Genomic DNA, 27,756 nt, shown 5'->3' on the forward strand with positions numbered 1-27,756 from the left:
TTAAAGCATCTGTTAAAACTCCTGATATTGATGACATACTGTTCTCTGAAAAAGGCATCAATACATCTATTCTGGATCAGGAAAAGCAGAGCAGGCAGGCCCACACAGCAAGTACAGCTCTGATCTGGATTTGTTCCGCACAGAGGTAGGGTCCTAAAAAAAAGGCCTTTCAAAAAGTAATGTCCAACTGTCCTGGGACGGGAGCGTTAAGGGCAATTTTCTGCATCTGCAAGGTATTTTTCAGCTCATTTGTTTAAAAGACCACCTTCGGTAACACTGCACAACCCGATCTGTTTGTCTCCCCCTCCTCCTCCAAGGCGGATTTCTGCTCAGGACGATGAAGGAACAAGACGTGCTCACACTCAGCTATGAAACAGCCACCTTAAACCCAAGTACCGACCTGAAGCCTTGCTGGCATTGAACTCAGCAAAGCAGGCGTTTCCTGGACTAAAGAAAATAAATCAGGAGTCCGCGCTATATTCTTAAATATGGTTTAATACTCTTCTCCATTTCTGTACATCACAACACCAAGATATCACTGCTTGGGATCTCTCTGCAGAGGCTATATAGTATGCAAAGGCTAGGATTTTTCACCCCCGTTTAACGTGTTTGTATGTGTAAGTGTAATACATATCAGTATATATTGATATACACATCAATATATAATGCAATATATATCACTGAAGAGAACACATTGATTAAAGAAATACAAAAATTTGGCATCATTTCCAAACTTAAATAGTAAAAATAAAAACTACAAAAAGGAGCTGCATACCCTAATGTATCATGTGAAACAACAAGCAGTATATTCAAAAATGTAAATTTACATCCAATTTTTCTGGTCTTGTCATGTCACATTAGACCCATTTACAATGGCAAAATCCAGAACATACCGCTTTGAAGACCGCAAACATGCTCAAACCTGGGTTTGTACACATCTGCGGCAGACCCAGTCACACCTTCCGTGAGAGATTCCAGCTTTGATGTGAAAACAACAGCAAAGCCATCTGCCAGGCTATAAACCAGGGCTACAAATTGTATTGCTCACAATGACAGTAATTTTGGACCTCAAAGAACAGCGTGGCAGAAGGTTAAGACAAGCTCCACCTCCGTTCAAGTGAAACAGGATTATTGGAAAAAAAAATGGACAGGTATGCAACTAGCAACAGTGGCTGCTTTTGACTGATGCACCCAGAGTGATGAGCCAGCAAAGACCAGGACTCCTGGGCACTAAGATGTCAAAGCGCCCATCGGAGAACCCAATAACCCTGAAAAAGAAGCAAGACTTGTGCATTACCTCATGCCAGTGCTAACTAAATTCATCCTCCGCCTGCAAGACCATCTGAAAAACCCTTAGCCATTTCTAGTAGGTTGAAACGCATTCTATATAGCGGGCATGACAAAAAACTTTCTTGAGTCTTGATGCAACCAGAAGTTTTAACCCATGAAGGGTGCCTTAGAGTTCAGCATCAGATTTACAGGACAATTGTGAGCCACTACAACAGGCTTCCTTAGTGCTGGGAGAGGGACATCCCAGTGGGCTGTGCTAACGTTCAACATACTAGTATCAAGGGCTCCTCAAAGGCACCAGAACTAAGGTTTCAGTCAAGGGCTCCACTTACTAATTATTCCTGTAAAATACCCGCTTCCATTAACGAACTGTGGGTTCAATCAAATTCACATAATCAAGGAAACCTTACGCAGTCCTAAAGCAAAAAAAAAAAAGACTGAGGAACAAAACAAAATGTACCTTACTTCACTTAAATTGTATGTTTATTTTTGTCAATACTGAAAAAAAAAACCAAAGGCTGCACTGCTCAAATCCAATTAAGCCCAAGACTTCAGCAGCATTTTCATCGCAATCAATGAAGTGCATTTCCTAATTTGTAAGAGCAGTGCGTCTGCAAATAGATTAGAGCACGTTTGGCTGGTAAGCCTCCCCAAACCATCTGAATTTGCAAGCCACACCTCATAAGCTAGCACTCTAGGTAAGTGCTTTCTCATTCTTTTGAAGAGAATGAATGGCTCCAATTTCGTTACATTTCTTCTTCTGCAGTCTAAGCTGAGAGTGCCATGTAAATGGGTCACATTGCTGCAAAATGCAGCAATTGATTTCTCCAATCGAATAAAAAGAAACAAACCAGTAGGATCTTACTTCTATTAATTTTGGAAGGAAGAGGTTTACAGCAGTTAATGTATCATGAAGGTTAAAAAAATCATTTTCATAAAATACAAGAGCAACCAATTTCACCATTGAGTAAAAGTAAAAACTGGGATTCATTTTAAATTAGTCCGAAGTGGCATATAGGAACTTAGTAGTTTGCTGCTGTACTGACACTATGACAAATCAAAGTGTAGGGTTTCGCTTTTTTAAATCCAATGTTTGTGGATCAAGTTCTGGAAATGTTCCAATTCTAAGGCAGGGATCTGTTGTGTTTTCCACCATGAGTTTGCTCCTTGGGTTGGATGCTGGAGGGGCGAGGCACGTTTTGCCGGACCCAGGTCGACTACCTAGTAGTCATCAAGGTCAAAAAATTCATCGTCTCCTCCTTGGTATTCCATTCCCTGGAAGTCCACTCGGTACCGCAAGATACCTGGTAAAAACAACACACTTCAGCTTCTTCAAAATGCAAGAGCTAGAGAGGCATTAAGCAGTTTATTGAGCCCTGTCTGCACATCGAGAGTTTCTCAGCTGAGTTCTCAGAAGCTAACTCTGCATTTGTGCTCGAAGACAGGCTGCAGCTGATGGCTGGCAGCAAACACACAGCTATCGTGAACACGCCACATCTCAGCCTCATATGATTTATTGTCTAAAGGAAGAAATTCCTACCTGCCCTGCCTAGACCAGCTTTCTTCTGGCAAAGCTGAGCCTATTCTAGGACAGTACCTCCAGGCATTGCCAGGAACAGGTTATTTGTTCTAATACAACCGCCCAGACTGAAGCCTATCAGTTAAATTCAGCAGGCAGCTGGTATTGAAGCAACTTTTACAGCAAGCTATACTCGCTGGCTGTCTTCCTGGACTCCTCCTACCCCACACACCATGCCAGGTCACTGGTATGCCTTTATCCTGGAAAGGTTTACTTAGGTAAGTTCTATTCAAAGTGCAGGGACAGGAGCATGGTAGCAAGCAACAGGCCACCATGCAAAGAGCCTGCATCTGGCAGGACGAGAAGGACCTCTGAAATTATAAACCCTGAAAGCTCACAAACATGTTGCTCCGTACGTAGCCTGGCTATTCAAACTTGTTTCTTCCCGAGCAGCATTCTTTGTCCCCTGGAAATTTCTCTTTACAATACATTTGGCTCTACATCCATCAACCTACACACAGCAAGTGGCAGCACTTAGCACAGCAGTGAGTAAGCAATGCATTGTGCTAGAATTGCTACTCTGGGGAGGGCACAGTCTCTGGCAGGTGTTTTTGCTCTACCCTGCTACAGATTTTGTCAGGCTGAAACCCATTAACTACCTGCACCTCTGCCAAATTAAAGGCTAAACTGGTTGTCGAGTTTAACAGAGGGACCAAATGATTACAGAACCTCGGCCTCTCCACAAAGTTGGGCCGGTAATACCCGGTTTTGAAAAGAAGCTTTAGACTGGAGAGCAAAATATAGAGAAGTTCTGAGAGACAAATAACATATCCAACTGCCTCAAAAATCCAGCTTGTGTTTGTCATACACCATTTCTACATAGCAGGGCATGGTCTTCCACCAAACAACATCTGCAGATAGAGTGAAGCAGCTCACACCTGAAATTCAGCAGCTGGAATACAGACAGCCCCCCCTCCGTGAACTATGAAGGACAAAAGAATCTGAGAAACAGAGTCTGGGAGTAGCGTGCCTAACATGCAGCATCATCTTGCTGAATGTGGAATGAGTTCACCCAAAGACCCCGGCTGAACATGATTGTTTCTTACACTAGTGCAATGACTAGTAGGAATAGGACTCATCTGCTTTGTGTTGGCACCGGATTATCAAATCAACCATTACAAAAAAAGACAAACCACAACACTTTTCTTCTGCAGTTTACCTCCGATTCCTCCAAATCCTTTCACAAATTGAGATCCTTCCTGTGATTTATCTGTAACAATTTCCAATGTTGCTCCAAATTTCTTGTAGTTGTTTGCAAACCACTCCAGAAGGGGCATGCTTTCTATCAGTTCATGTTCTTGGCCAGTCTTTGTAGATGTTTGGGGGGGGGAAAAAAAGCCACAATGTTAAGCTCATTGCACGTTAACTACAGAAAACACTCCTACTACAAGCTGTCTTTGGCTTAAGCATCAACAGTATCTTTTCTGTCCTCAGACACCTGCATTAATGCTCCACAGGCTCACAGTCCGACACGCTTGCCAGGGTTCAGGTGGCAGACACTGCTGACACAACTGGCAAACATGCTGGCACAAGCACAGGACTCCTGGCGCTAAGAAATTAAGTTCTGACAAGCCTTGTTTTGGCCTCCATACTACAGAAGCCAGTGTGGAAGTCAGAGAGAAAACACCTGATTTATTCCTTCATTCAAATATCACCTCTGGCTGCACTCTTACTCTTACATTTTCACAGTTTTGCTGATTTTTTTTTCTGTTTTTGCCCCGCAAACAGTCCATAGGTATTCTTCTAACCAGGCACTGTTTACTCTGGGAAATACTGATCTTTGCAAATACAGAGGCAAAAAGCAGAGTTTTTTAAGTAGAAGGTCAAGTGATTATTGGCATAGAAACACTACATCACTGCAGATAACATTGTAAACCTTCTGTGCACAGAAAGAATTGGCAATTACCCCAAAAGGAGGAAAAGCAGCAGGGAAAGGCTGCCCTGGCAGACCTAAGGCAAGACAGAGATGACCACCCCTTTTGCAAGGGACAGACTTAACTCTTCTGGTGGATGGATGAAAGGTGGTCAAATAAGCTGTCCTGCCTGTCACCTCAGTTCATTTCAACAACCTCTGAATTGGCAGCATGGAAGATTGGAGACAAACAAGGTCAGAATCCAGGGGTTAAACTGAAGGAGAACAGGAGGAGCCACGGACTAGCCTCTCAAAGTCTCCTCCGGGCACCAGAAAGGTCATCGTGCTCATGTGCTTGTGACAAACTAAGCTCAGACATTCACAGTACTGCACTACTACACTGAGAATAAATGTACCGGCCCCAAAGCTAAAATACCTCTTTGTCTGTGAAGTGGGACTTATCCTTCTCCTGCTCAGGTGTCAAATACAGGATCTTCTCCTCTGAGAAGGAAGAGGAAAAAAAAGTATTAGGTTGGATGAAGCTATTGGAAGCAGGTTAAAAATAGCAGGAGACTGAGGACGGAGCCATTTCAACACAGAAGGCTTGGTCATTAACACTGCCTTCCGTCCTAGTAGATGCTCTGTGGATAACTCAACAGGGCACACCAGTAGTGTGTAGTGCCACAAAAACAAAACCACCATACCACAGAAAAAAAAAAACACAGCTCCTGCCATAGGCTTACTGATTATACACAGCTCATATAAATTTTGTTTCAGGCCACAGGGCTCAAGTCAGTTTCTCCCCTACAGCGCACTGGTATCCCATTTATACTTACACAAGCAAAAGGCAGACTTGATGCCAGCGTTGTGACGTTATTACCCCTCCCTGCAATTCTTCTCCATGGTGGAAGCTTGCTAGTTTCACACTTTTTCCCCAGAGCAGCTGGGAAACTGCAAGCTAGTAACCTGCCTGCACAACATCCCCTTGATCAGTTCTTTAAAGATACCTTGAGGAGTTCCTGCAGCACAGCCTATCCAAATCAGGTGGCTTAGGTGTTAAACCCCTCACAGATCTTTTGGTCCCACAGAAGCACTACCTACCCTCCGTGCCTTGGCAGTGCAGAACGTATCTCATTATATCCAGGTTTTCATAGACTATCAGTATCTCTACTGCTCCCATTTCCAAAGCTTTTAGTGTATCTTCAACGCCGAAACAGTACTTCCCTGTGTCCTGACTGATTTCATCGAAGTATCGTCCTGTAGCCAGGATACAAAGAAACAGATTGTCATGCGCAAAGATTGTGCCACATGAATTTTTAACACGCCTGAACTGAATGCGAGAAGAAACTGGAAAAGTATATGGTACTGCCGAAGGAAGGCAAGGTGTCTGATAGCATGTCAAAGCATGTACTTCAGAAGATTCATCACCAGTAAGTCAGCTCTACCAAGCCCTGCCCTGTCAGGAAGCTCGCTCCATTTAAAGGCTTCCCTTCGTTATGAAACATTCCACTGGACTAACCCACCAGCAGACACTACCGAACTTTGTTCTCTCCAGTGTAAGGTAGCTACTGTTACTACTGCCCTCCTGTACTTTGAGGTCAAAAGCATGTCTCTGCTGCTGGTCAAACCAACGGATCATTTCTACTGCCATCTTAAAAACAAAATAAACCTTAATTCTTATCATGCTGAGATGCAAAAAAAATCGGAGATTGTCTCCCCTCCCACCCCAATGTCACCAGAAGGCTTGAAACTAAGGGTACCTCTGATGAAAGGATAAACAGAAGATCAGAGGAGCCCAGTGGGGAAAAAAAGCAACAGAACAAATACTTCTTAAAGTGTCATTAAGTCCCACAGCATTTCAGAAGGTGTCTGGAGAACTGTGCTCTGCCCAACACAGAAAGCATCGCAGGGCTGAGCTAACACACGCAGGCATTACCAGAAGGTCTAAATCATGACCAGATTATTCAGTGAAGCATACTTGGCTCAGGAGAAGGCTAAACATGTAGTCAGATACCTATTAGTTTCTTCTCTTGAATGAATTTCACATTGGAGAGGACCTCAGTTGACAATTCAATTGCTTGATTGAATCCATTTTCTCCTCCGTAGGAAATGTCAACTAGTTTGAGCACTTTGGATTGCAACCGCTAAACAAGAAAGAGACAAAAAAAAAGTCTGTGACAGCTCTATTATAACAAAACTACTTCATAATGCCTCAAGAATAAGTACCTGGCAAGAGTCAGGGCATTAGTCTATTTTGTTCACTTGTAAGCAGGGGTTGTTGAGTCAGAGGGACCTCTGAATACTTAATACTGAAGCACAGTTTTCAGGCAGCAGGGCCATAGAGATTAGGTTTAGTCGAGCTTAATTCCCATAAGGCTTCTACTTTAGATTTGGGAACACAAAGAACACGAACATCAGTTCCAAACCAGGGAGAACAGATTTCTTTCAGCACTGTTACTAAGCAAAGGAGATCTTACCTCCTTTATTAGGAAATAAAGGCATCTTTAGGGTGTCTTTAGGAATGCATTAGGAAAGGAAGACATCTTTAGGACACAAAAGATTTTTCATTTTGTTCAAATCACTTAAGACACCAAGGCTATACGTCTCCAGAGATGCAGCTAATATCGCTGTGTTACTACCGACAGCTTAAAACGTGAGCTTTGCTCAGAAAAGGCCACTCACCTGGTCAAACATGTCAGATTGACTTAATTCAGTTTTGAAGTCTGCTGATCCAGCTAAAACGAGACCAGCCACGTTCACCTTGTCACCAGAAATGAACAGTTGCACAGCCGTCTCTGCTACCTTCCTTACATAGTTGTGTCTTTTTTCCATTCTCAAACGAGCGAAACGCAAGGCAGACTGACCTCCTCTACCTTTACAAAAGAAGAAAGGTGGGGTAGTAATTTGGAAGTTGTTTAATTTTGGGAAGGTCGTTATTCTGGGCCCAGTGAGGACCATGTACTAAGTGAACTGAAGGGCAGATGCAGCCTTCGGAGTTAGTTTGCCTCCAGCTGAGCTAGGGGTATTCAGCTGGAATAGCTGAAGGAGTGTTCATTCACAGAAAGATTTTTCTCCATATATCCCAAAGCAGGATTTTTTTTAATTCAGACTCACAACTCTATAGAAATTTTGAACATCTGCACACTTTATATCCTGTACCTCCATTAAAAGCTATTTCCTTTATTACACTGCCTCATATACCTTTCTTGCTGATGCGATGCTTCCCAGCGCTCTCTGCTGCAGAAACTTACTGAAGATGTTTATTTCATTGTCCCAGCCTACTCTACAGAGAAGGATGGCAAGCCAGGAGGTAGCTGACAGACCCTTCACCCATTAGTGGCTTGCTAGTTCCACTGTGTTGTGGTGTACTGCAGAGTTTTGCTTGCTCCATTACACTTCTTTGCTTCTTGCAAGGTACAGCTTTGTTTTTCCCTGTTGTTTGGATGCAACACCCTGAGATGCAGGTGTTATTACTACTTCTGCTAGTAATCTTCAGTAAAGACTGCCTCAAAGCCAAGTAAAGGGCCTGATGCACCAAGAAATAAACACCGCTTTAAGAAGATCAACTGCATGTTACCGTGATTTGTTAATTTTGATCGAAGGCTCAGACTAGAGGCTTCGCTGTCAGAGCACAAGGGAGCACAGAATGGTGTCCAGCTACACACATACAGGCTAAGTTCCCTGCTTCTGCCCTCACATCCCACCCCTCAGAATTTGGCTGCTAATAATTTAGAGATACCAAATAGTTTAGAGATACACAAGCGTGTTACCATGCTTCTTTGGAAGATCCACAGTGAATTTGTGCAAGACTTCTCTTGTGTTTCCTTGAAGGGTTCCAAAGAGGGCACCACTACCATCTATTACAATAAAGCCAAACTTGCTGTCATCAGAGAGCAGCGCTGTAAGAGCCTGGAACAGAAAACAAGAGCTGTCAGCAGTAAGAACCAGTTTGTCCATGACACCAGTTCAAAAGACTACCAGGCACATTATACCTCAAAAACATTCATTATACCTCAATACAGTTCAGTTTCATGGTGATTTTTACAAGTAAATTAGAAAAAGAATTGCAGATTGAGGAGTCACAGAATCACGTAATGGTTTGGGTTGAAAGGAAGCTTAAAGATCATTTAATTCCAACCTCCTTGCCGTGGGGACCTGGGCACCTCCCACTAGCCCAGGATGCCCAAAGCCCCATCCAACTTGGCCTTGAGCACCTCCAGGGACGGGACATCCACAGCTTCTCTGGGCAGCCTGTGCCAGTGCCTCATCATGCTTATATTAAAGAATTTCTTCCTAATACCTAATCTAATTTTTTTTTTTTAATTTTTTTTTTTTTTTAAGTTTTAAACCATTACTCCTTGTCCTATCACTATACTCCCTAACAAGGAGTCCCTCCCCATGCTTTCTGTAGCCTCCTTAAGGTATCGGAAGTTGCTATAAGGTCAGTCCAGAGCCTTCTCTTCTCCAGGCTGAACAGCCCCACTTCTCTCAGCCTCTCATAGGAGAGGTGGTCAGAGGGCTGGAGCCTCTGGACCCGTTCTAATATGTCAGTGTCCTTCCTGTGCTGGGGGGCCCAGAGCTGAAGGCAGCCCCCCCTCACCGTGCTGGCCACGCTGCTTTTGGTGCAGCCCCAAAAGCCAACTGCATTCCAGGCTGCATGTGCACATTGCCAGCTCCTGTTGAACTTCTCCTCCAGCAACACCCACAGGTCCTTCCCCTCAGGGCTGCTCTCACTCCATTCTCTGTCCCACCTCTATTTGTGCTTTGTCAGGACTACCTCTGATAAACAATGCTGCCAGAACCTGAAAGGAAACCAATGTTCAAGTTTGGTAACTCTTTTCACAGCATTACCAGCTCATCACGTCACATGCAGGTGTAACAGCAAAACCCTACTGAGTGGCTCTGAAAGCGTTAGGTGAAAGGGATCACACCTCCACAAGGCTGCATCACACCTCCAGCTAGCAAAACTGCAAGAGTAATTCTCCTGGCATTCCTGCCAGGGAAGCTGAACCCACACAGTTAACTGCTTGGGCTATTTGTCCATCAGCTTTATACAGAGCACCACTACAGCCTGCCTTCCAACTCACCAACTAGCACAGGCACCCTTCTACTAGAGTCAGAGACCCCAGGAATTCCCAAAGGCAGGACGATGAAATGCCTATAGTAGATGTTTCAAAGATTCAGCCTTACAAAGCAGAATTAAGCAACAGCAGCAAGAACTGTCACATGAGTAACCAGTTACGAAGAAGACAGCCACAGCATTTGTTGGTAAAATGAAGTTACCCAGCAAGTTTCTGCTCTTTAAACAAGGGAGCTAAATTCATCCTGTAATCAGTTTGAATGACAACTGAAGGACTGCCTGGTATCAAGGCTTCCAAGTTCCTTTTGTCCAACTTCCTGCTCAACCCTAGTTCTGTCGGTGTGGGATATCTGTGGGTACTTCAACTTTACACTCCTTCTTGGAAGGAATCTGTCAGCTCCTGCTCCCTCGTAAAGGCAGCACAAGCTGGTAGGCACATTCAGCACACACACACGCTGCTCACTTCTACGTGCCCAAAGAACAGCACAGCAGGATTCCTTTTCCTGATGTTATAGCCAGGCTAGCAAAAATACATTAGCAGGACAGAGAACTTATCAAGTTCCAGCTGGTTTCAAGTCACTAGTTTAATACAGTAAGAGTGATGGTGATGATTTACTCCCACTGGACTCTTAACTGCCTGCACGCATGCCAGCTTGATTACTGGGCTGAATGGCAAGAATAAAAAACAGTTGTCTTTATCCAAAATCCACACAACCAAGTCTATGGGTTTCAAGCTTAAAAGAAACAGAGACACTAAGGTTTAATGGAATCTTCTGGCCAAAGTAAATATTCTGTATTAATTCCTCAGCAGTGGGATGAATGAGAGGAGGAAGTGGCATATTACATTGCAATCTATTTAACTGGGACAGAGCCAAGCAAATCGTGCGACTGGAATGAATGCTCCAGCCAAGGTATCAAAGTAAGTCATTGTAAATCCTACTCTTCAGAAATACATCAGGGTTCATATCCCTCTTGGGAAGTTACTTCAGTTTCACACAGGCAATAAAATATCTAGATGAAATCTTATCAGATAGCCTTGCCAGGCAGCAAATGACTACAGCTCTGATGTTCCCGATTCCTTCTTACTCTTCATGAAGTATCCAACGGTCAGTAATCCCCCAATTTCCCCTTCATTAGTTCTGTCAGCAATTCTACCATTTGACCTATCAAGCACAAAGAAGGGACTGGTGCTTTTATTTCTCTTCCTTCAGCCTGGACTGAGCTTCCTTTCTCCACTTCAGCCTAACACTGAAGATCATGTCCTTTTTCTGCTCTTTGACAGGTTCTCGCTTCCACAAGGCATCTGTTGGGTACTCAGATGCCCAGCTCTCAAGTTCCAGCTGGGTGTTGGGAACCCCCGACTTAAGAGCAGGGCTCATCAACCACATCAGAACTCCAGCGCTAACATCACTCCTTGCTTTTACAGCTAGATTTGATTCTGCAGTGCAGACGATATCACAAAGTGAGCGCACATTCCAAAGGCACAGGAGAGCAAACAGCCCTTGCAGAAAGGTGCTGGCAGTAATCACGTCATCAGTAGTGTCAGTTACCACAAGTTCCTCTCAAGTTACTGGCACTGCCTTGCGGAGCAAGGCTGCACACCAGCAGAGTATCTACAGCTGCCTCCCGGGAACAGCCCACTGGGCAGCAGCTACTTTTTTGTATTGAATCAATGCCCTGAAGCAGGAGCCGCAGCCAAGACTGAATTAATCCCTTTGCTGATAGGGCAGAACAGCCTACCTCCACCCACCCACTGCCAACAGCTGCAGGGACAAATGGCTCCCTTGACTTTCCACCTCTGTCTCTCTCTCCCCCTGAATTCCCCCCTGCTTACCTCCTGGTTTCAATGACCTACAGACACATGGGCTCAGCAGAACTTTCACGAGTTGCACCTAGTTTTGATACTTCTGCTAAGTCAAAGACACATTGGGGTTTCATCCTCAGTAGGGAGAGGAGAAGCACAGGGATGTACCTCACACCTGTGCGACAACCAACCCTTTCCTGCCTGTGCTCCTGCCTTTTGAAACTCAGCCAGGGATCAGACCTCCAAAAACCCAACCAACCAAGCAGACTACATCACCGAAGGCCCTGTCAAGCCCACGTCAGCTGGGTTTGATGACAAACCATCAACACTTCCAGCCACGCACTGCGGTGAACGTCATGGACATGAAATGCAATCAGTCTCCTAGAGGCACTGAGACCTCTGCCAACGCAGAGCCAAAACAGACGTACACACAAACTGACTTCATGGAGTTCAGACCACTGCGATCCACACCAACACAGTATGCCTCAAACCAGCCATTTCACTAAGGCAAGTAGGTGCCGGATGAATATAATCCCATCTCACCCCAGATAAAGCGCATGCCAGTTCTCCATCAAGGGTCTCAGGTAACACATCTGATATCAAGACTGGCAGCACTAATATTATCTCGGCTTTACTTTAAGGCCTGGCTTGGAATAAGATCTATGGGCCTCTAGCATTAAGAAGAAAAAAACACTGCCTCCAATTACAGGGAAAAACTCATGTCCATGGGTAACCAACTGAGCAGTTGCTTGCTGGGCCATCAAGTCAGCTATAGCAGGAGCTGGACAATATGTCAATTCCTTTCACCAAGTATCACACATTTTTGAATATTAGCCGGTCACAAGCCAGCCATTCAGGCTAAATTAGAGCCTGGTGTTACGGAGTCTGTGGACGCAGGCACATCAAGGATTGTTTCAATGAGTCTAGCAGTAATGGAAACGAAAGCGCTTTGCAAGACCAGTAGACAATAGGAGACTTCTTACCTCTGTGTGGAATTTGTTGTCACACAAATACAGCGATGTATTGATTGGTTTGAAAGGTTCAAAGTCGATGTTGACCTTCTTCTCTTTTCCTTCTTCTGTCACAATTGTTCCACAGTAAACAACCAGACCATTTGGAGGTACTATAAAGGATACAATGTAATTTTGGATCACTATGAAATACTGCAAGGCATAACCATCAAAAACTAACCATCTAGCCAGGAGACTTAAGACAGAACTGAAGTTCCCAAGTCTTTTACCTTAATTTTCCCCCACTTCATTTCCTCCCAGATCTCTACAGCGGAAAACAAACTAATTTAGTGCACTTATATTGAACAGCTCAGGGCAGTGGAAGAAAAGTAACCTTGGATAGCACTGAAGGAAGGACTTGGAGCAACACTCCAGAAATGTGTACTCGTATGTTCAACCTACGAGCTTCCGAACTCCTAGAACCCTGAGAACAGCTGAACATCCCCGTGAAGCTTTCCTAGCTCTCATATGGCAATTTACACACTGACCGTCTCTGAAGGCTGACAAGTGAAGGCCACTTGTCAGCATACAGGTAAGAGTGCCAAACCCTTTTCCAGTACTTATTTTAGATGGGCTGGGTCTACTTCCTCCCAGAGCTATGGAGGCTTCATAGCTGCATGCCCACGTTTCTGCTGGATGGAAACCCACCGGTTTAATGCAAGGCAATTACAGCAGACCAGCTCTTAAGGCTGGACAAGTTTCAAAGAGTCAGCACTGCTAAGGACCAAGTCGTTATCCCACTTACCAAAAACCAGGACCATCCTACTACACCCAGGGGCCACCCCTACAGTAACCACCCACAGGCAACGCACCTCGAACAGCAGAGCAAAACAGCAGCACAGGCCAACGGATTTGATTAGCAGAACAGTGCACAACACAGGAACTTAAGAGTGCTTCCAAGAAAGGGAAGTCTGCCAGCACCCACACAAGCTAGAAGTTACCTTTGTTATAGAGTTTGAGTCTTTGTTGTACAGACGTGATGGCTCCCAGTACTGAAAGGCGATTCACTCGAGACTTGATGTTGGAGGCAGTGCCAAACTCATCCGCTAACATTTTTGCCACTCGCGAGATCTGGTCTTTGGGGGGAATGATCAACGATATCATGCTGGTACCATTGCTGAGAAGGGAAGAAGAGGGGTTGTGAGCAGCCACCAGTCAAAGCAACGCTGAGCATTCATACCACGTTCCAGACCAGTCTCCTCCCTCCTGCCCCCCATTCCACCCCACCTCTGGGGACGCTTTGACCCACTGCTATCGGTGTAATTCCCCTTCTGCTGGACAATAATGGGAGAAAAAATATAAAATAAAGTGTCCTCAGAGGATTTGCAGGTCACTACCAAGCAAGTCCTCCAAATGCTGCTTGTTTAACTTGGGTTCTACTTGGGGAGCAAAGAACATAGTTACAGGCGAGGGGCTGCCAGCTAAAAGGCATGTAAGCAGCCCCCAGTTGAGGTTCTTTAGAACAATGCAGCCACATACTTTAAGGACATTTTAAAGCCCACTGCATTTGTTCTCAGACAGCTGGAGCACTTGCTAGTCCAAGTGTTGTTTTAGCACATTGCTCTCCTCAGATTCATACCAAAAACTGAACTGAAAGGGTCATTTTGCAGCAATTTTCTACTTCTCTGCTTTCCTGCTAGCCCTGCTGCACGGGAAGCTCCGAGATGCCAGCAGCTGTTTTAAAGTGCTGAAGTACGCGACTGCTAGTTCAGAAGCACCAAGCCCAGGCACAGAGGCAGGAGATAAGACCCCACAAATCACAGAGCTGGCTTAAGCTAAATGAAAGAACTTGGATATTAGCTTTTCCTACGGCTTTGGGAGGGATCCTGCAGAGGTCTTAATCCCCAAGAGCGCCTTGTGGGTTAACTGCATCCGAAGCCAAAATGGAAGCGAGGGAAGTTCCGTCCGCCTTCCAGCAGCTAACTCCCATTTGCTGCCGAAGTATCCCAGATGCCTGAAGTGCCGCTGCATCATCTCAGCGTAGCCCAGACCTCATACCGCACATTTAGTCATGGCATAAAAATCGAATGCCTCATCACGCCCTCCAGCCCTCTCAAGGGCAAAAGCTGTGCTCAGGATTCTGAGTCAGATCACTGACAACGCGCTCGTCAGCCACGAAAGAAAAAGATTTCTGCTCTTACACAAACCTTTCAGTAGGACAAGCTGCTGTAAGGCAGCACCTGCCTGCTGCCGTGTCAGGCTGCCACGCGCCAGCATCCTCCCGAAGCGTTTGGGCTACAGAGGCAGCAGGGAAGTGCTTTAAAAAGCATCACTTCATTAGCCTCCTTACAAAAGTTACACAGCCCTCTTCCAAAGATCTTCAATTCAGGCCAAGTTGAAACAGATGCTGGGTCAAATATGTCCCTGACCTTCCAGACAACTAATTGGTTTTAATATCCAAGATCCCCATACACGCTAATCAAGACAGTCGCAAAGAGACACTTGCACACATTATTCCCCGAAGGAGCTTTGAGCCATGCTGACAGCTATCGCAGACTTGCGGGTCACACCAGCCAAGAATACTCCGTGCACCACTCAATTAAAGCAGCGAGCTACCTCGGTGAATGGCACAGGCCTTAGGGGACGTGTAATGGCCTCCCAGTCCCAGCAGGCTCCTTTGAGCAAGAGGCCGATCAGAATGAAAGCGACTCTTCCGACTTTTCTGAAAGCAGCACTCTCGAGGCAAGCTCACACAGCTCCCTTCTTCCTCTGAAAGGAGAGGTTCTCCAGCTTCCAGAGATCAGAAAGATCAGAAAGCTCCGCAGCTCCTGCCTACCTGCACGAGCTAAGGGGCATTCCTAGTGATGCGGCAGGCAGGAGGTGGGACCCGCGTGCCCCTCGGGCGCTCCGTGGCTCTCCTGATAGCAACAGGTTTCCTGCAGCGTTTCCTCTGTTGAAGTTACCGAACTGGGAGAGAGCAGACAGCGAGGTACAGGCGTACTCTGGGGGATATAGCAGGGAGGAACAGCAGCCATGCCTTCCCAAGATCCACTCTCCAGCAACAAAGCACTCGTCGAGGTGCCTTTTGCTTCTAAGGGCAAGCCACCCCCAAATCCTAGCCCCCGGCCTCGTGTTATGTCCCGCTGCCCCAGAAACCCCGCAGCGACAGGGGCACGAGCGGAGCTGCGGAGGCCCAGCACTAGGTACGGCGCCGTTATTTACGGTCACACACAGCATCTTATCAGGAGGCGGTCATGGATGTCAGCCAGGCTGCCGCACCGCCCCAAGTCACACTGACTTATTTATTGCTGCAAACGAGCGAGTGAAAAGGAACCTTATGAACGAGGGCGAATGCATCATCTGAGCCTCAAATACGCTCAGCACGGCACAGCACTCTGCTTGCTCGAATCCTGCAGCAAATCCCAGCCCCGATGTACGTCCAAAAGCACCTTCCACTACCAACTTCAAGTGCATTTCTCTGGTTTGCCGTGCCTTTGTCACTATTTACTCAGCCAAAGCTATTTCAGGCGCTAAGCGATTGCTGCAGCACCCAACAAAGCAGCCGGCGCACAGCTCGCCACGAGAGCAGCACCTCCAGCACCCCGCAGCACCTGGATCCTGCCCAGCCTCACACGGGGACACCCCTGGGGGCAGCCCCAGCCCGCACACCGCTGCTGCTGCCTGCTGTTAATCCCCCCCAGCGAGCAGCTCGTTGGGCAGCCGGCTAATTGAAGGGAAGAGCACCCGCTGCTCCCTGCCCTGCTCCCTCTGCCCCACACGAAGGCCCGGCGGGGATCTGTGCACTAAGTGAGAGCGTGGCCAGGGAGGAGACCAGGAAGACGCCAGCTGAAGTGGATCTGCACTCAGGTGGCCGCAGAACTGCCTCCCACAGCAGGGGCCACACCAACCTACCCCAAACAAGCAGCTTTCCCCTTCCAGACCGAGCTTGTCCCTGTGCGTGACCTTACTGCAGGGTGGTCAGGTCTGAAAACCTGCGGCTCTGTCTGCTGTGATCACCGCAGTGAGACAAAACACAGCGAGGAATTGCTGAGAACACCACAGCTCCAAAATGCTTGGGAGTACCGTGCACAGCAATACAGCGAGTAGGTTTCCTATCAGCCTTCGCACAGTGCCTCAACAAGAACAGGAGGATTCCTGCACAGTCCCGCGCCTCATCCTCCTGCACAGCTGCTGGCTGAGCTGTTTCAGAGTGCATTTCCTCCGGGAACACCATACAGGAGATCACGGTGCTGGCTGCAGCCTCCAGGAAGAGGCCTTGGCAAGGTGCAGCCCTAAAAGCAAGCGGCTCGGCCCCGCACAAAGCACGGGGGATGTTTGCCACCTGGAGGGCTGCTGCCAGCCACAAACCCCGCGGCCAGCACACCACCAGGCAGAGCTGTATCACAGAATGGTTACAGCGAGCAATTAATTACCTGTCTGGATTAAAGGAAGCGCTCACACTGGCAGCTCAGGATCGAACGAGCAATGAACGAGCTGCTTCCTCTCGTCACCCCCGGTGCTCCCGCAGGCAAGAGGGGCCTGACGCATGGGTATGGTCGGCACAGCAGGATCCCAGGTGCAGGAGTGCCAAGGCTTTTCAGAGGCACAGGATTTTCAGCACTGCCAAGAGGCTCCCCCAGGTTTCAGTGCACCCAAGACAAATTACACTCGATCAGCTAATGCTTTCAGGCTGAACTAAGCCAGGAAGTTTTAAGCAGCTAGAGACAGTTGTTGTCCCTATTCTGGGCTCAGAAGCGCCAGCAGAGCAGCCAAACAACTGCCTCCAGAACGTAAACATGAGCATCGAGGTGTTTGCTGTGTAACAACCCGGCATCCTCGTCCGCAGGACGGCACAAAATGCGCCACCGCTCGCGGACTGGAGGGCAGAACAATGAAGCACTAAGGGAACCTGCCACGGGCTGCAGAGACACAGGGAGGGGGTGCACGGAGCGCCAGCCCCTGGGAAGGTAGAAGCACTTCCCTGCTGGGTGCTATGGTTACTAATCACAGCGCGCCAGCCCTGCCACTAATTGGCAATTAGCTCAGATTTAGCGAGGCCTGGAAGCTACCAACACAGATCATCAGAGAAGATACCTGGTGCTGGAGATGGAAGCTCTGCCTTTGCTCCTAAACCATCTCAGGGGGACCTCCAACTTCACTCCTAAAACCCACCAGAGCTGTTTGGGGTAGGAGGGAGGCAAAAGCAAGCACGCTTTGTTCTCTTGAGACAGCAAGTTCTTCGCAAGTGAGGTTTGTGGAGAGGACAGGCTGTTCTGGTACTGAAACCTCAGCACTAGTACAGTTTGGATTTTAGATAACTGTATGACAAAACAAACAGCGCTCCCAGTCACGGAGAGGCCTAAAAGCAAACGTTAACAGATTATCGCAGCGAGGGGCGGTGTGAGGTGCTGAATCACTTCTAACCTCGTCCACAGAAAGCACAGGAAGAAGTCTGCCAGTTCCTGCAAGCAGGTGCCCGGGCACCCACAAGGCTTGTTTTCACTGGGAGACCTTCCTGCTCTTACCAAGCTCTCCGGGCACCTTCCAGCAGCTGTGGTGTTTCGGGTTAGGAGCAGCACACGCCGGGCTCTGCCCTGGAGCCCAAGCAGGGATCTCACAGAAGGCTTCACCTGGCCGCACTGCTGCGCCCAGTCCCTTGCCCCGCTCAGCACCAGGAGCGGCGCTCGCTGCGTTTGCATTTTGTTGTTCAGCATGTAGAAGCCACAAGAGAAGGCAAGAGCGCAGAGCAAGCAGCGCATCACCCTGGAGACAAGGTGCTGAAGACACCCCCCGGATGGCTTTTGCTGTGGCCGAGCCTCCTGCTCCGGGCGGCCACCTTCAGCTGCAGGGATCCGGTTTCTGCGCTTCTACCAGGCGAGAAACAGCTGAGCAGGTCCTTGCACCTTCAGCTCCCGGCTGACACTGCAAGCTGGCCCAGCTGCTTCCCAAGAGTCACCCCCGTCCCACACGGCGCTACCACAGTGAAACAGCTGCCCAAAAGGCCACCCGGAGCTCCAAAGGCGGCAGCAGCAGCTGAGCCGCGCATGTTCCAGTGAGGCAGCTCCCACTAACAGCACCCGGGGTGACGCGGAGATACAGAGGCAAGGCAGGCCACTCGTTCTCTGACTCAAAATGGGAATATTTTACAGGAGTATTTTGCAGGCGCTAGCTCCCCGAGCACCTTGCTTTCCCAGGAACAGGGGAGCACGAGGCCTACACGCGTCTGGCATGAGCTGAGGCAGCTTTCAGGTAATCTGCTCTTACCCACGTGCTTCAGCTAGGAAGCTTTCTGTACCCGCTGCCACGCTGCTTCAAGCGACGTTACCTTGGGAAGGCAACAATCCCGGCCCCCTCCCAGAGGGCTGCAGGTTACCGGGTGCACAGCACCCCTACCTACACAGCTGAGGCTGCCAAAGCCATGTGAGGGCCCGAGCAGATCCCTCGCCGCACGCCCATGGCCTGCTGCGAGATGGCTGCCAGGAATAGCCCCGTAATCCCAGGCGGAGCCTACCACAGCCGGGCACGTACCTCAGGAGAGCCCCACTTCTGGACAGCCAGCCAGCCCAGCAGGCCATGGGGCTTCAGCACGGGCTGAGTGGAGAATGCAGTCCCACCCGAGCAGCAGCGGAAGGGAAGAGCTGACTGCTTGGGTTTGGTTTTATTTTTTCTTTTTGATCCTGTATCTGAACACGTCGAATGAAATACTAAAAAAAGGAAATGCCCTTTGGTATGGGCACGTCCAAAAGTGCTGCTTTGGGTTCTCTTACAGGCGACAGGCCCCAGACACTCCCTGTTCATAAACGCCTCGCAAGTAGCAGCGCTGACCTTGCCACAAGGAAGTTCCGTGCATATGCTCGCACAGCTCATCAGTTGGGGCTGGAAGTACACGAACAGGTCACAGACCGCCCTTTAAAGACTCTGTGTCTTTTAATAAGACAAAGGCCTCTCCAAATAGGAAGTGGCACCAGCTCACTTGAGGTGCCCAGTCTAGACAGACGACTGCAGAGGCAGAAGCAGAACACTTTTCCTAGAAATCCTGTCAGCCCACGAGCAGAGAGCAGAGGATCTCAGCAGTGCAGCAGTGCTCCGGAGGCAATGTCACCTGGAAGCTCACCCGAAGCCTGCACTGCCTGCACATCACAGCGTGGAGCGAGTGCTTTGACAAGCCCAGCCAACAGATCCCCATCTAACTGCTGCTCGAGAAGCAACAGCTTTGGGATGTCTCCATCAACACGGATGAAAATCCACCCTGTTCGTTTCGTGGTCTCAAAGCAGAGGGGACAGGCGCTGCACAGGTGTCTACACAGAGCCCACAACACCAGCCAGCAGAAACTGGGACCTACCATTGGCCCCTTTAAGTTTAAAGGGGAGCTGAAAGCCATGCTGTTGGCAGCATGTTTTACTGCACCATTTCAGCAAGAACCTCTCAGCTCCCACCTCAGAGACGCTCTGCATCTCACCATAGCATGCACTGCAATTCAGGACAATCTACTGAAAGCCCAATGTGTCCCTCCCTGCTCCCAGGTCATCCGAAGAGGGATACGAAGACCTGGAGATCAGTTCCCAAGCACAAGTGTGGGGAGGAGGATGTCCCTGGACTTGGTGCCACCTGAGAAGCACAGAAAAAGTACAGGATGGAGGAAAGTGTGGTCAGGAGGGAAGGATCGTGGGGCCCCGAGACCAAGTCGTTCTTTCTTCCAGAGTACCGTACAGCACAAGCATTAACTGGAGAAAGTGACCCCTGTTGAGCCCCGGGAACACTCCAGATGGCTAATTCCCGTGTCTCTGAATGCCACCTCTGCCCTGGACAAACGGGCAGCAAATGAGCTGCACAGCGTGAGGCCGCACAGTTATCACCACCACGGCCCGCTCAGCACCAAGCTCTCATGCTGCAGCTGTCCCGGAGCCCTAGGCAGGAACCTTCCATCTCATCTGCCAGAGGTGGTACACAAAGCACCGTGTAACCACCAACAGCTTCAGCACGGACATCACGAGCGTCCTGGAAAGACGTTCTGTGCCCTCACCCTAACCCCCTGTCCTTCCCGAAGCAGAAACGAGAAGCCCCCAGAAGCCGTGCCAGCCGTGGAGCCCAGCACCCGCCAGCACCCACCCCAGGGCGGTGAGCCTGCTTCCCACAGCACAGCCCTCGCTCCGGCAGCCAGGGAGAGCTCCCCGCAGGGAGGCAGCACTCGGCTGCTCCTGCAGAGGCACAGAGGCAGGGCTGCCCAGAGGGGCACCGGGGGCAGGCGGGGTGGCGGTGCTCCCCCCAGCAGCTCCTGGCCTGCCGCCAGCGTCTGGCTCCTGAGCTCAGCAGGCGCTGCTCCCCGGGGCCAGAAGGGAGGCGAAGGGAGATCGGGGTCACGGAGCTCCCCTTCTGCAGGCAGCAGGGAACGTGGCCTGGTGTCGCTTGTCCCGAGGCGACTCAGGCAGCAGGTAACTGAGCCCTTGCCCGTGGGTCCAGCTCGTGCAGCTCCACACAGCTCAGCATAAGCAGCGCCCGGGCTTGGAGTTGGCAGCTCCACGCTCCCGGCTTCCTCCCTTCCTCAGCCAGAGCAGCTCCTGCACCAGCCCAGACCCCAGCTCTGCAGGTCAGGAGGAGCCCCCCCAACTTCATCCCGTGCTGCTAGTGTGGGGAGGGTGAATCAACGCCTCTCTGCGATCAAAAGGCAAACACACGCCAAGAACACAACCACGCAGGCACGTTCTGAACGGGCCTTGCTGGCGGCACCCGGCCTGACGCAGGAAGCCCGGCTGCCCAATGCCCGGGCAGTGAGCAGACACCGCCACGTCTGTGACTCACTGGCAGGCTTGGGTTTGCCACAGCTCCCCTGCTCTCCCTCCTCCCTCTCCAATTATTAATGCTCCAAGTTTTAAAGACCTGTTGCATTATGCTAATGGGCCAGTTGGGTACAGGCTGTACGCCGAGGGACTGAAGCAACAAATCCAGATTTGCTCGTTAAGATGTTAATGCCTCACAGTTACATAGGAACAGGGAGCCAATGGGGGGGGGTGGGGGGGGATCCAGTTGCCACAAAGCCAAAAAAAGAGTCTGTCCTGTCCTCTTTGGAGGTGCTCATCCCCATTTCCTACATCATTTGTCTTCAGCAGGCAGGGTCCCATTCATTAGCTCTACATGAACCATGATCTGCGCATGAATCACGCCGCTCAGCTCTGATTCACGCCGTTGTAAGGGAGGGCACCAGGCCACCGAGCCACCAAAAGCTCCAAAACACCGACTAGGGCTTGTCTGACACGCAGCAGCTCTCCCAGTCAGGCCGTTCTCCACCACCTGCTAGCACGTACTCACCCAGCACTGTCTGACAGTTGCCATAATTCAGAAGGAGCAGGGGGAGCAGCAGATGAGGAAGGCCAGAAGTGAACAACTCGGCACAGGCGAGCAGAGGGTGCCAGCAGCCCTCCCCCGCACCGTGCCCCGTCCTGCTGCCCGCACAGCTTCCTCGACCACCTGCCCTCGACCTGCTTGGCTCCACACCCCCCCAATGCCCTCCCCACAGACCCGCCTTCGTTCGGAGTCCGAGCAGCCCCGTGCATGCAGCTCCCAGCCCCAGCACTGCGGGGACCGGCAGCAGCATGGGAAGAGCCACTGCCTGTCCTACGCTAGGGCTATTCCTACACTGGCCTCTGCAAACGTCCCTTCCCTTTCCTTCTCACGCTACCAAGCGCAAAAGGCAGCACCGACATCCTCACTTTCCCCCATAACAGGAACATGCCCTTCTGCAGAGCCTCACCCCGAGCGCAGCTGGGCAGAGGAAGCACCACTGCACAGAAGCACTTCAGCTCGGGTATCAGCTCGTGTCATAACCTCTTCCCTAAACACCCCGTGTCTTAAATGACGGATCATAAAGCCGTAGCAGAAGGCTCACTGCCAGTTAAGATAAACCCCACAGCCACACCGGCGACACTCCTCTTGCAGGCCCTTCCACACAAACCCTTCGCACAGCAGGGTTTTTACCTCGGGACTGGCCCAGCCCAGATGCCAGCAGACTTCTAGCAAACGCAGGCCCGCTGGGGACACCTACACGAGGCTGCACAGAGATCCTCAGGGCTACAGCACACATCAGAAGGCCAAGCAGCACCTTGCCACAGCACTGCCTCTCACAGCTCCACCAGGTTCAAGGTCTCCATCGTGCTCCACGTCTCAGGGGGAAAGCTGCAGCTCTGCAGGCAGGTTCTGTGCCAGGTGTTAAACTGCCCCCAGAGCCCCGAGCCACAGCAACAAACGGATCCCTCTGAGAAGGCAGGGGAGGGCTGCTGCCTCCCTGGGGCACGGCTCTGAAGCCGCAGCTCGGGCAGCACGGCCAGAAAATGGTCACAGATGTAAGCCCAGGCCAAACCCTCCTCCCGAGGCACGGCACCCCTGAGGGACAAGCTCGGCCCCAGCAGGGCACCACGCCGGGTGCAGCAGAGCCGTTCACCCTGGAGTTGATTCCACGGCTGCTCCGGACACAGCGATGACTCGGGTGCCACGCAGCTAGCCCGTTCTGCGGGAGCGGGTACGGGACATCCATGGTCATGTGCTGCAGACGCCACGCAGCGCAGCTGGGTATTTGCATGGAGTACTTCAGGAGAGGAAACAGCTCACCAGTGCGGAGCGGTGCAATTCTGGTACCCCCAAAGTTTCCCAGTGCTTGCTCAAAAGAAGCCAGGAACACCACAAGGCTGTACAGATGTCTAACCGAGCCCGGCCGCTCTCTAAGCGATGCACACAGTCACAGCCGCCCCCAGCAGCTGGTGCAGCGTTCACAGCTCCGGTGTTACCGTCCTGGGGAGCTCTGGAGAGGCTCACCACGCCACCAGCAGAACTGACCAGGGCTCACCTCGCTCTCCGGAGCCACCAGGACATCCCAGCAGGTCTCAATCTCACCAACCTGCCCGGTCACCAAAGCGGCGTCAACCCAGGACACCCAGAACGGCCCCACCACCACCCTCAGCTGAGCAGACTCCTACCCCGTGGCGGGGAAGCAGCAGCAGCTCGAGGCCAGTTCCAGAGCTGGGCCCTTCCACCAGGGCCAGCAAGGCTCCGGGTGGACTGAGGCAATCCCAGCTGCACTTGCAGCCTTCTGCACTGCGTGCCGGGCAAGTTGTTCTTGGGTGAGCCACAGGTCAGGTTCATGCCACTCACACAGACCTAGCGTACGTTTCATTTTGCAGGAATTCCCATACATGTTCACACCTCTGTCTCTACTGGTAGCTTCTTGCCTCACATTTGGTTTCTCCCATGTAGCAGATGGAAGTTTCAGCTCAACAAAATCCAAGCCCTAGTGAGAAACAGCCTTACTTCACTTTGCCATGGCTCCAGAGCCACCAACATTTCCCCTTTCTCTTCCTATTTCCCCGTCCTCCTGCCTTAATGCATTTCTTCCCGTTACACTTAGAACAAGTCACCCATTCAGGCCATTTTTGAATTTGCTCAGAAGCCTGCGTATGTCCTGTTCCCCCACATTCCAGAATACCTGGTTTGGAGAGAGGTTTTGATCCTCAATTTCTACCCACTCTATTTGGCTTTGCCTCCAAAGACAGCTGTCTGGGTTGCTTCCTCTCCCCATTTCAGTAGCACAATACAGAACAATCGCTGTTCTGAGCAGTCCAGCCCTACCCTGAAGTTCAAGCAGGTGTCTCGAAGGCAGCGAGCTCCTGAAGGTTTTGCCATTGTCACTGGGCTCCCCACCCTGCATCAGCCCCCGCTGTGCTCTTACTCAGGGTCAGAAACTCGCTGCGTGCCCAGCAGAGGGGTTTCCGAACCATTTTGGAGCAGAGCTCCCTCACCACCAAGGCTTTGAGAAGCTCTCCAAACACCGTTGGGGTGACAGCTCAGGCCTCAGCCTGCAAGGAGGCCGCTAGTTGTTGCTGATACTTGATTTTGCCAAGCATTCGCAGCTTAGATGAGCAGAAAGGCTGCCTGCAGTCCTGCTAACAGTTCAGAGCTGCAGAGGAACAAAGAGGGATTGTCAATTTCACAGCGACGCTGGAGAACTGCACGCAGCACTAACAGAAAGGCCCCGAGACAGAGGGTAAGGGGAAAGAGAGTGGCTGACGCCCCATCCACACGCAGCAGCACAGCCGCAGCCACCCAGGGGCACAGTCCTTGGCAGGAACTACCCGCACACTGCTCAGAAACCAGAGCCCTTCCGCAAGGCAGCGGCTGAGATGCCTGCTGAGAACCCGAGCAGTTGGAGCCGTGGGGGATGAACGACAAGGCCAGGCTTCTCACAAGGGCACAGCCTGCTCCTCGTCAGCCTCTTCCCCTGCTCCACTTCTGTGCTGGAAGCAATTAACCTTCCTAGCCAGGCCTCGGGCCCCATTTGCTCTCCCTCACATGCGCTGCAGATGCCAGCTGCTCCCCTTCCCTTATCGCCACGGCAGAAAGACCAGCTCATTAACTTCACACAGCACCAGGGTGTGCAGCTCAGCTGGCGAAGAACTGGTAGGAGATGAGAGACACCTCTGCTTTAGGAACGAGACAGCAGTTTGGAGGTTAAGGGTTTGGGTTTTGTTGTTGTTGTTGTTTTTTTAATCGTTTTGCCAGGTTCTTGCAGCCCAGCCATCACTAAGAACAGCAGCTCTCCGAAGCAGAGCTTGACAAGTAACGCCGGACGTTCTGGCTAGGATGTTACCTCACAATGTGAGCAGCAGCCTCAGCCTCGTGGGCCTCCAGCCGATCAGCTTCAGGGGACGCTGCAGCTCCAACCTTCTCCCCTAGACCTCCGGCCAGTACCGCCACTTGCCTCGGCTGTCTCAGACACGACAAAAGCATTCCCTTGCCCTCGTGCTCCCTTCACATTTTGATCATAGCCCAGATTCTGCTGAGGTTTTCCTGAAATGCCAGGGTAACGCCAAAAGCAGCCCAAGTGCCACAGACGAATTCAACGCCTAGCTCCGGCCTCCTCCGTTTCCCTTTGATCCCCTGCAGGAACAACCAGCGCCTGAAACTGGGGCACTGCTGCTGGGTCACTATGAGGAGCACATGAGTAAGGGAAGGTGGAGACACCAAGGAGCCCCGGCCCTCCACACCACCCTACTTACAGGCTTTGCCCCCTAACCCACCCCAGAACAGGTCTTCCTACTCGGCAGGAAGAGGAAGCGACTCTCCCGGCGGCAGGAAAAGCCTGTTTCACGGGCTCGCACCTCTCGTGCCAGGGAGCCCGGCGCCGCTGGTAGCGAGAGCCACAGCACCTCTTCCCCTCACCGGGCCCAAGTCACGGCTTCGGCCGGGCCTCCCGGAGCCACGCCGGGCGTTTACAGAGAGCCAGCGCAACCCTGCTTAGGGCGAGGACTGCTGGCGTCAGCAGCCGTCGCCAGGTGGGGGTTTAGCTGCCAGCACACGCGGTAAGCCAAGCAGCAGCGGTATCACAGCACCTAGGAGATACCCAGAGGGCTCCCCTGAACCCCCTACACGCATCTCCACCGTGAGCCTGAGCTGTGGCAGGGCACACAGGTGGGGAGGAGGGGGGACAGCAGGGCTGCGGCCCCAGGAGGCTGCCCAAAGCCCAGGGGCGCGCCCGGCCCCCACCAGCCCTTCTGCCTCACGCCTTCCAGGAGCTCTCAGTTTCGGCCTCAACCTCCACAACATTCACCTGTCTGAAGTGATGGACCACCGCTCCACGCAGACATGCTCGTGCTACGGTGTTCTGAGTTGGGAAGAGCCAAAACACTAGCTAAACGTTTCCCAAATGCATCCCAGCCCCTCTCAGCACTGTTAGCTGTTTCCACAAGCTACAACAGATGCCTGTAGCCGCTCGAGCCCTCCCGGCACCATGGCAGAAGTGGCTCGGAGGCTCCGTGCTTGCCGGGACCTCCCTGCCAGGACGCCGTGCGCTGTTAGCGCCGCGTGAAGGCACAGCTGCGCGGTCAGCTCAGGCAGTCAAAGTCCACTCTGCTACAGGTGAGGGAAACCCCAGCTCCACACTCCCTTCTTGTACACCCCAACCCTCGTGCAGCCACATCTCAAGTCAGGTTAAAAAAAATAAATACGTTAAGAGAGACCTGGTTTGGATTTTCGTCCCCTTTCCCTCTTCTTAAGGCTGGTTTTCAGCAGCACGCTCCCCAGAGGAGGATAACCGCCAGCACGCGGGGAAGGGCAAGGCGGCTGCTCGGGCACACGGGAGCTGCCCGGAGGTGAGGTGCCCAAGCAGACACATGGCTGGGTTAGCGCGGGGCTGGAGGGCCCTACGGGAACCACAGCCACGGGGGCGGCTGCGGAGCTGCCCTCGGTCTGTGCTTTGCTGAGGCAGCCGCCTTCTCGGCTTTTCTGCAGCTCCCGTACCTGCAATCCCGGCCACCGCTCAGGGCCGAGGGGCTGCCCGCTCCCCGCACGGAGCCCCCCGGGCGCACAGCGACCGCCCCGCGCCATCTTTGGCCGGGGGCAGGCGGCTCCGGCACCCGGCCGCGGGGGGAGGGGGGGCAGCCGAGGCCGAGACCGGCCCGGAGCCGCGGGCCTCCCCCCGCCGGGCCTCCACGGGGCCTCCTGGGAGCGGCGAGGCCGGGGCGAGAGGGGCGAGGAGGGCGGCCCGGCCCTGCCCTGCCCTGCCCGCGGAGCCTCCTCAGGGCGGGCCCCGCACCCCGAACCCCCCCCCCCCCCACAACGCACCCCCCCTCCCCCCGCCGCCGCCGCCCCTCACGCACCCGCGGGCCGCCTCCAGGCTCTTGATGAGCTTCTTGATCTTCCAGATCTCCACGTTGCGGTCGGCAGCGCTGGGATCGTCCGCCATCTTCTCCCTCCTCCTCCTCCTCCTCCTCCTCCTCCTCCTGCGGCGGCCTGCGGCGGCGGCACGCGCACGGCGGTTACGGCCCGGCCCCCTCAGCGCCCCCCCCCCCCCCCCCCCCCCCCCCCCCCCCCCCCCCGCCGCTCACCTCAGGCCCGCTCCTCCCTCCCCCCCCCGGCGGCGCGCGGCTGGCGGCGGCGCTGACGTCGGCCCGCGGCTGCTCGCGCTCCCCCTCGCCGCGCCGCATGTGTTGCAATCGGCTCACGTGGGGGCGCCGTGACATCACTTCCGGGGGGAAGGGGGGGGAGGAGACGGGGTGGGGGGGACGCGGAGCGCGCTCGCGGGGCGGCTGGCGATTGGGCGGCTCGCCCGCGCGGGGGGTTCTGGGGGGTGTAGTTCGCAGTGGGGGGGAAGTATCGCGAGACGGGATGGGGGGGTGCGGGGTGCTTAAAGGGGACGCGGCCTCCCCGCCGCTGTT

General features: G+C 51.8%; 1 protein-coding gene across 1 annotated transcript; it reads right to left on the reverse strand.

Moving 5' to 3' along the window:
- Positions 1-475: 475 nt before the first annotated feature.
- On the reverse strand, positions 476-27,556 carry ETF1 (eukaryotic translation termination factor 1). The gene is made up of 11 exons (XM_035338335.1): positions 27,427-27,556; positions 27,199-27,331; positions 13,557-13,732; positions 12,589-12,728; positions 8,492-8,630; positions 7,404-7,594; positions 6,736-6,865; positions 5,823-5,978; positions 5,158-5,222; positions 4,029-4,176; positions 476-2,594 (listed from the first exon to the last, which is right to left on the reverse strand). Exons 2-11 carry the CDS (start codon positions 27,282-27,284, stop codon positions 2,512-2,514), a joined length of 1,314 nt encoding a protein of 437 aa, XP_035194226.1. The 5' UTR covers positions 27,285-27,331; positions 27,427-27,556; the 3' UTR covers positions 476-2,511.
- Positions 27,557-27,756: the final 200 nt, after the last annotated feature.

This window comes from Oxyura jamaicensis, chromosome 13 (genome assembly GCF_011077185.1).
Source record: "Oxyura jamaicensis isolate SHBP4307 breed ruddy duck chromosome 13, BPBGC_Ojam_1.0, whole genome shotgun sequence".
Taxonomy (NCBI): Eukaryota; Metazoa; Chordata; class Aves; order Anseriformes; family Anatidae; genus Oxyura; species Oxyura jamaicensis.

What these genes read in the sequence shown, in the direction of transcription:
- ETF1 (XM_035338335.1), bottom strand. Translation starts at nt 27,284, where the DNA reads ATGGCGGACGATCCCAGCGCTGCCGACCGCAACGTGGAGATCTGGAAG. An exon ending in AGCCTGGAGGCGGCCCGCGG is followed by an intron (nt 13,733 to 27,198) that starts GTGCGTGAGGGG and finishes TTCCCTTCTCAG; the next exon opens with CAATGGTACCAGCATGATAT. An exon ending in ACAACAAATTCCACACAGAG is followed by an intron (nt 8,631 to 12,588) that starts GTAAGAAGTCTC and finishes TTTCTGTTCCAG; the next exon opens with GCTCTTACAGCGCTGCTCTC.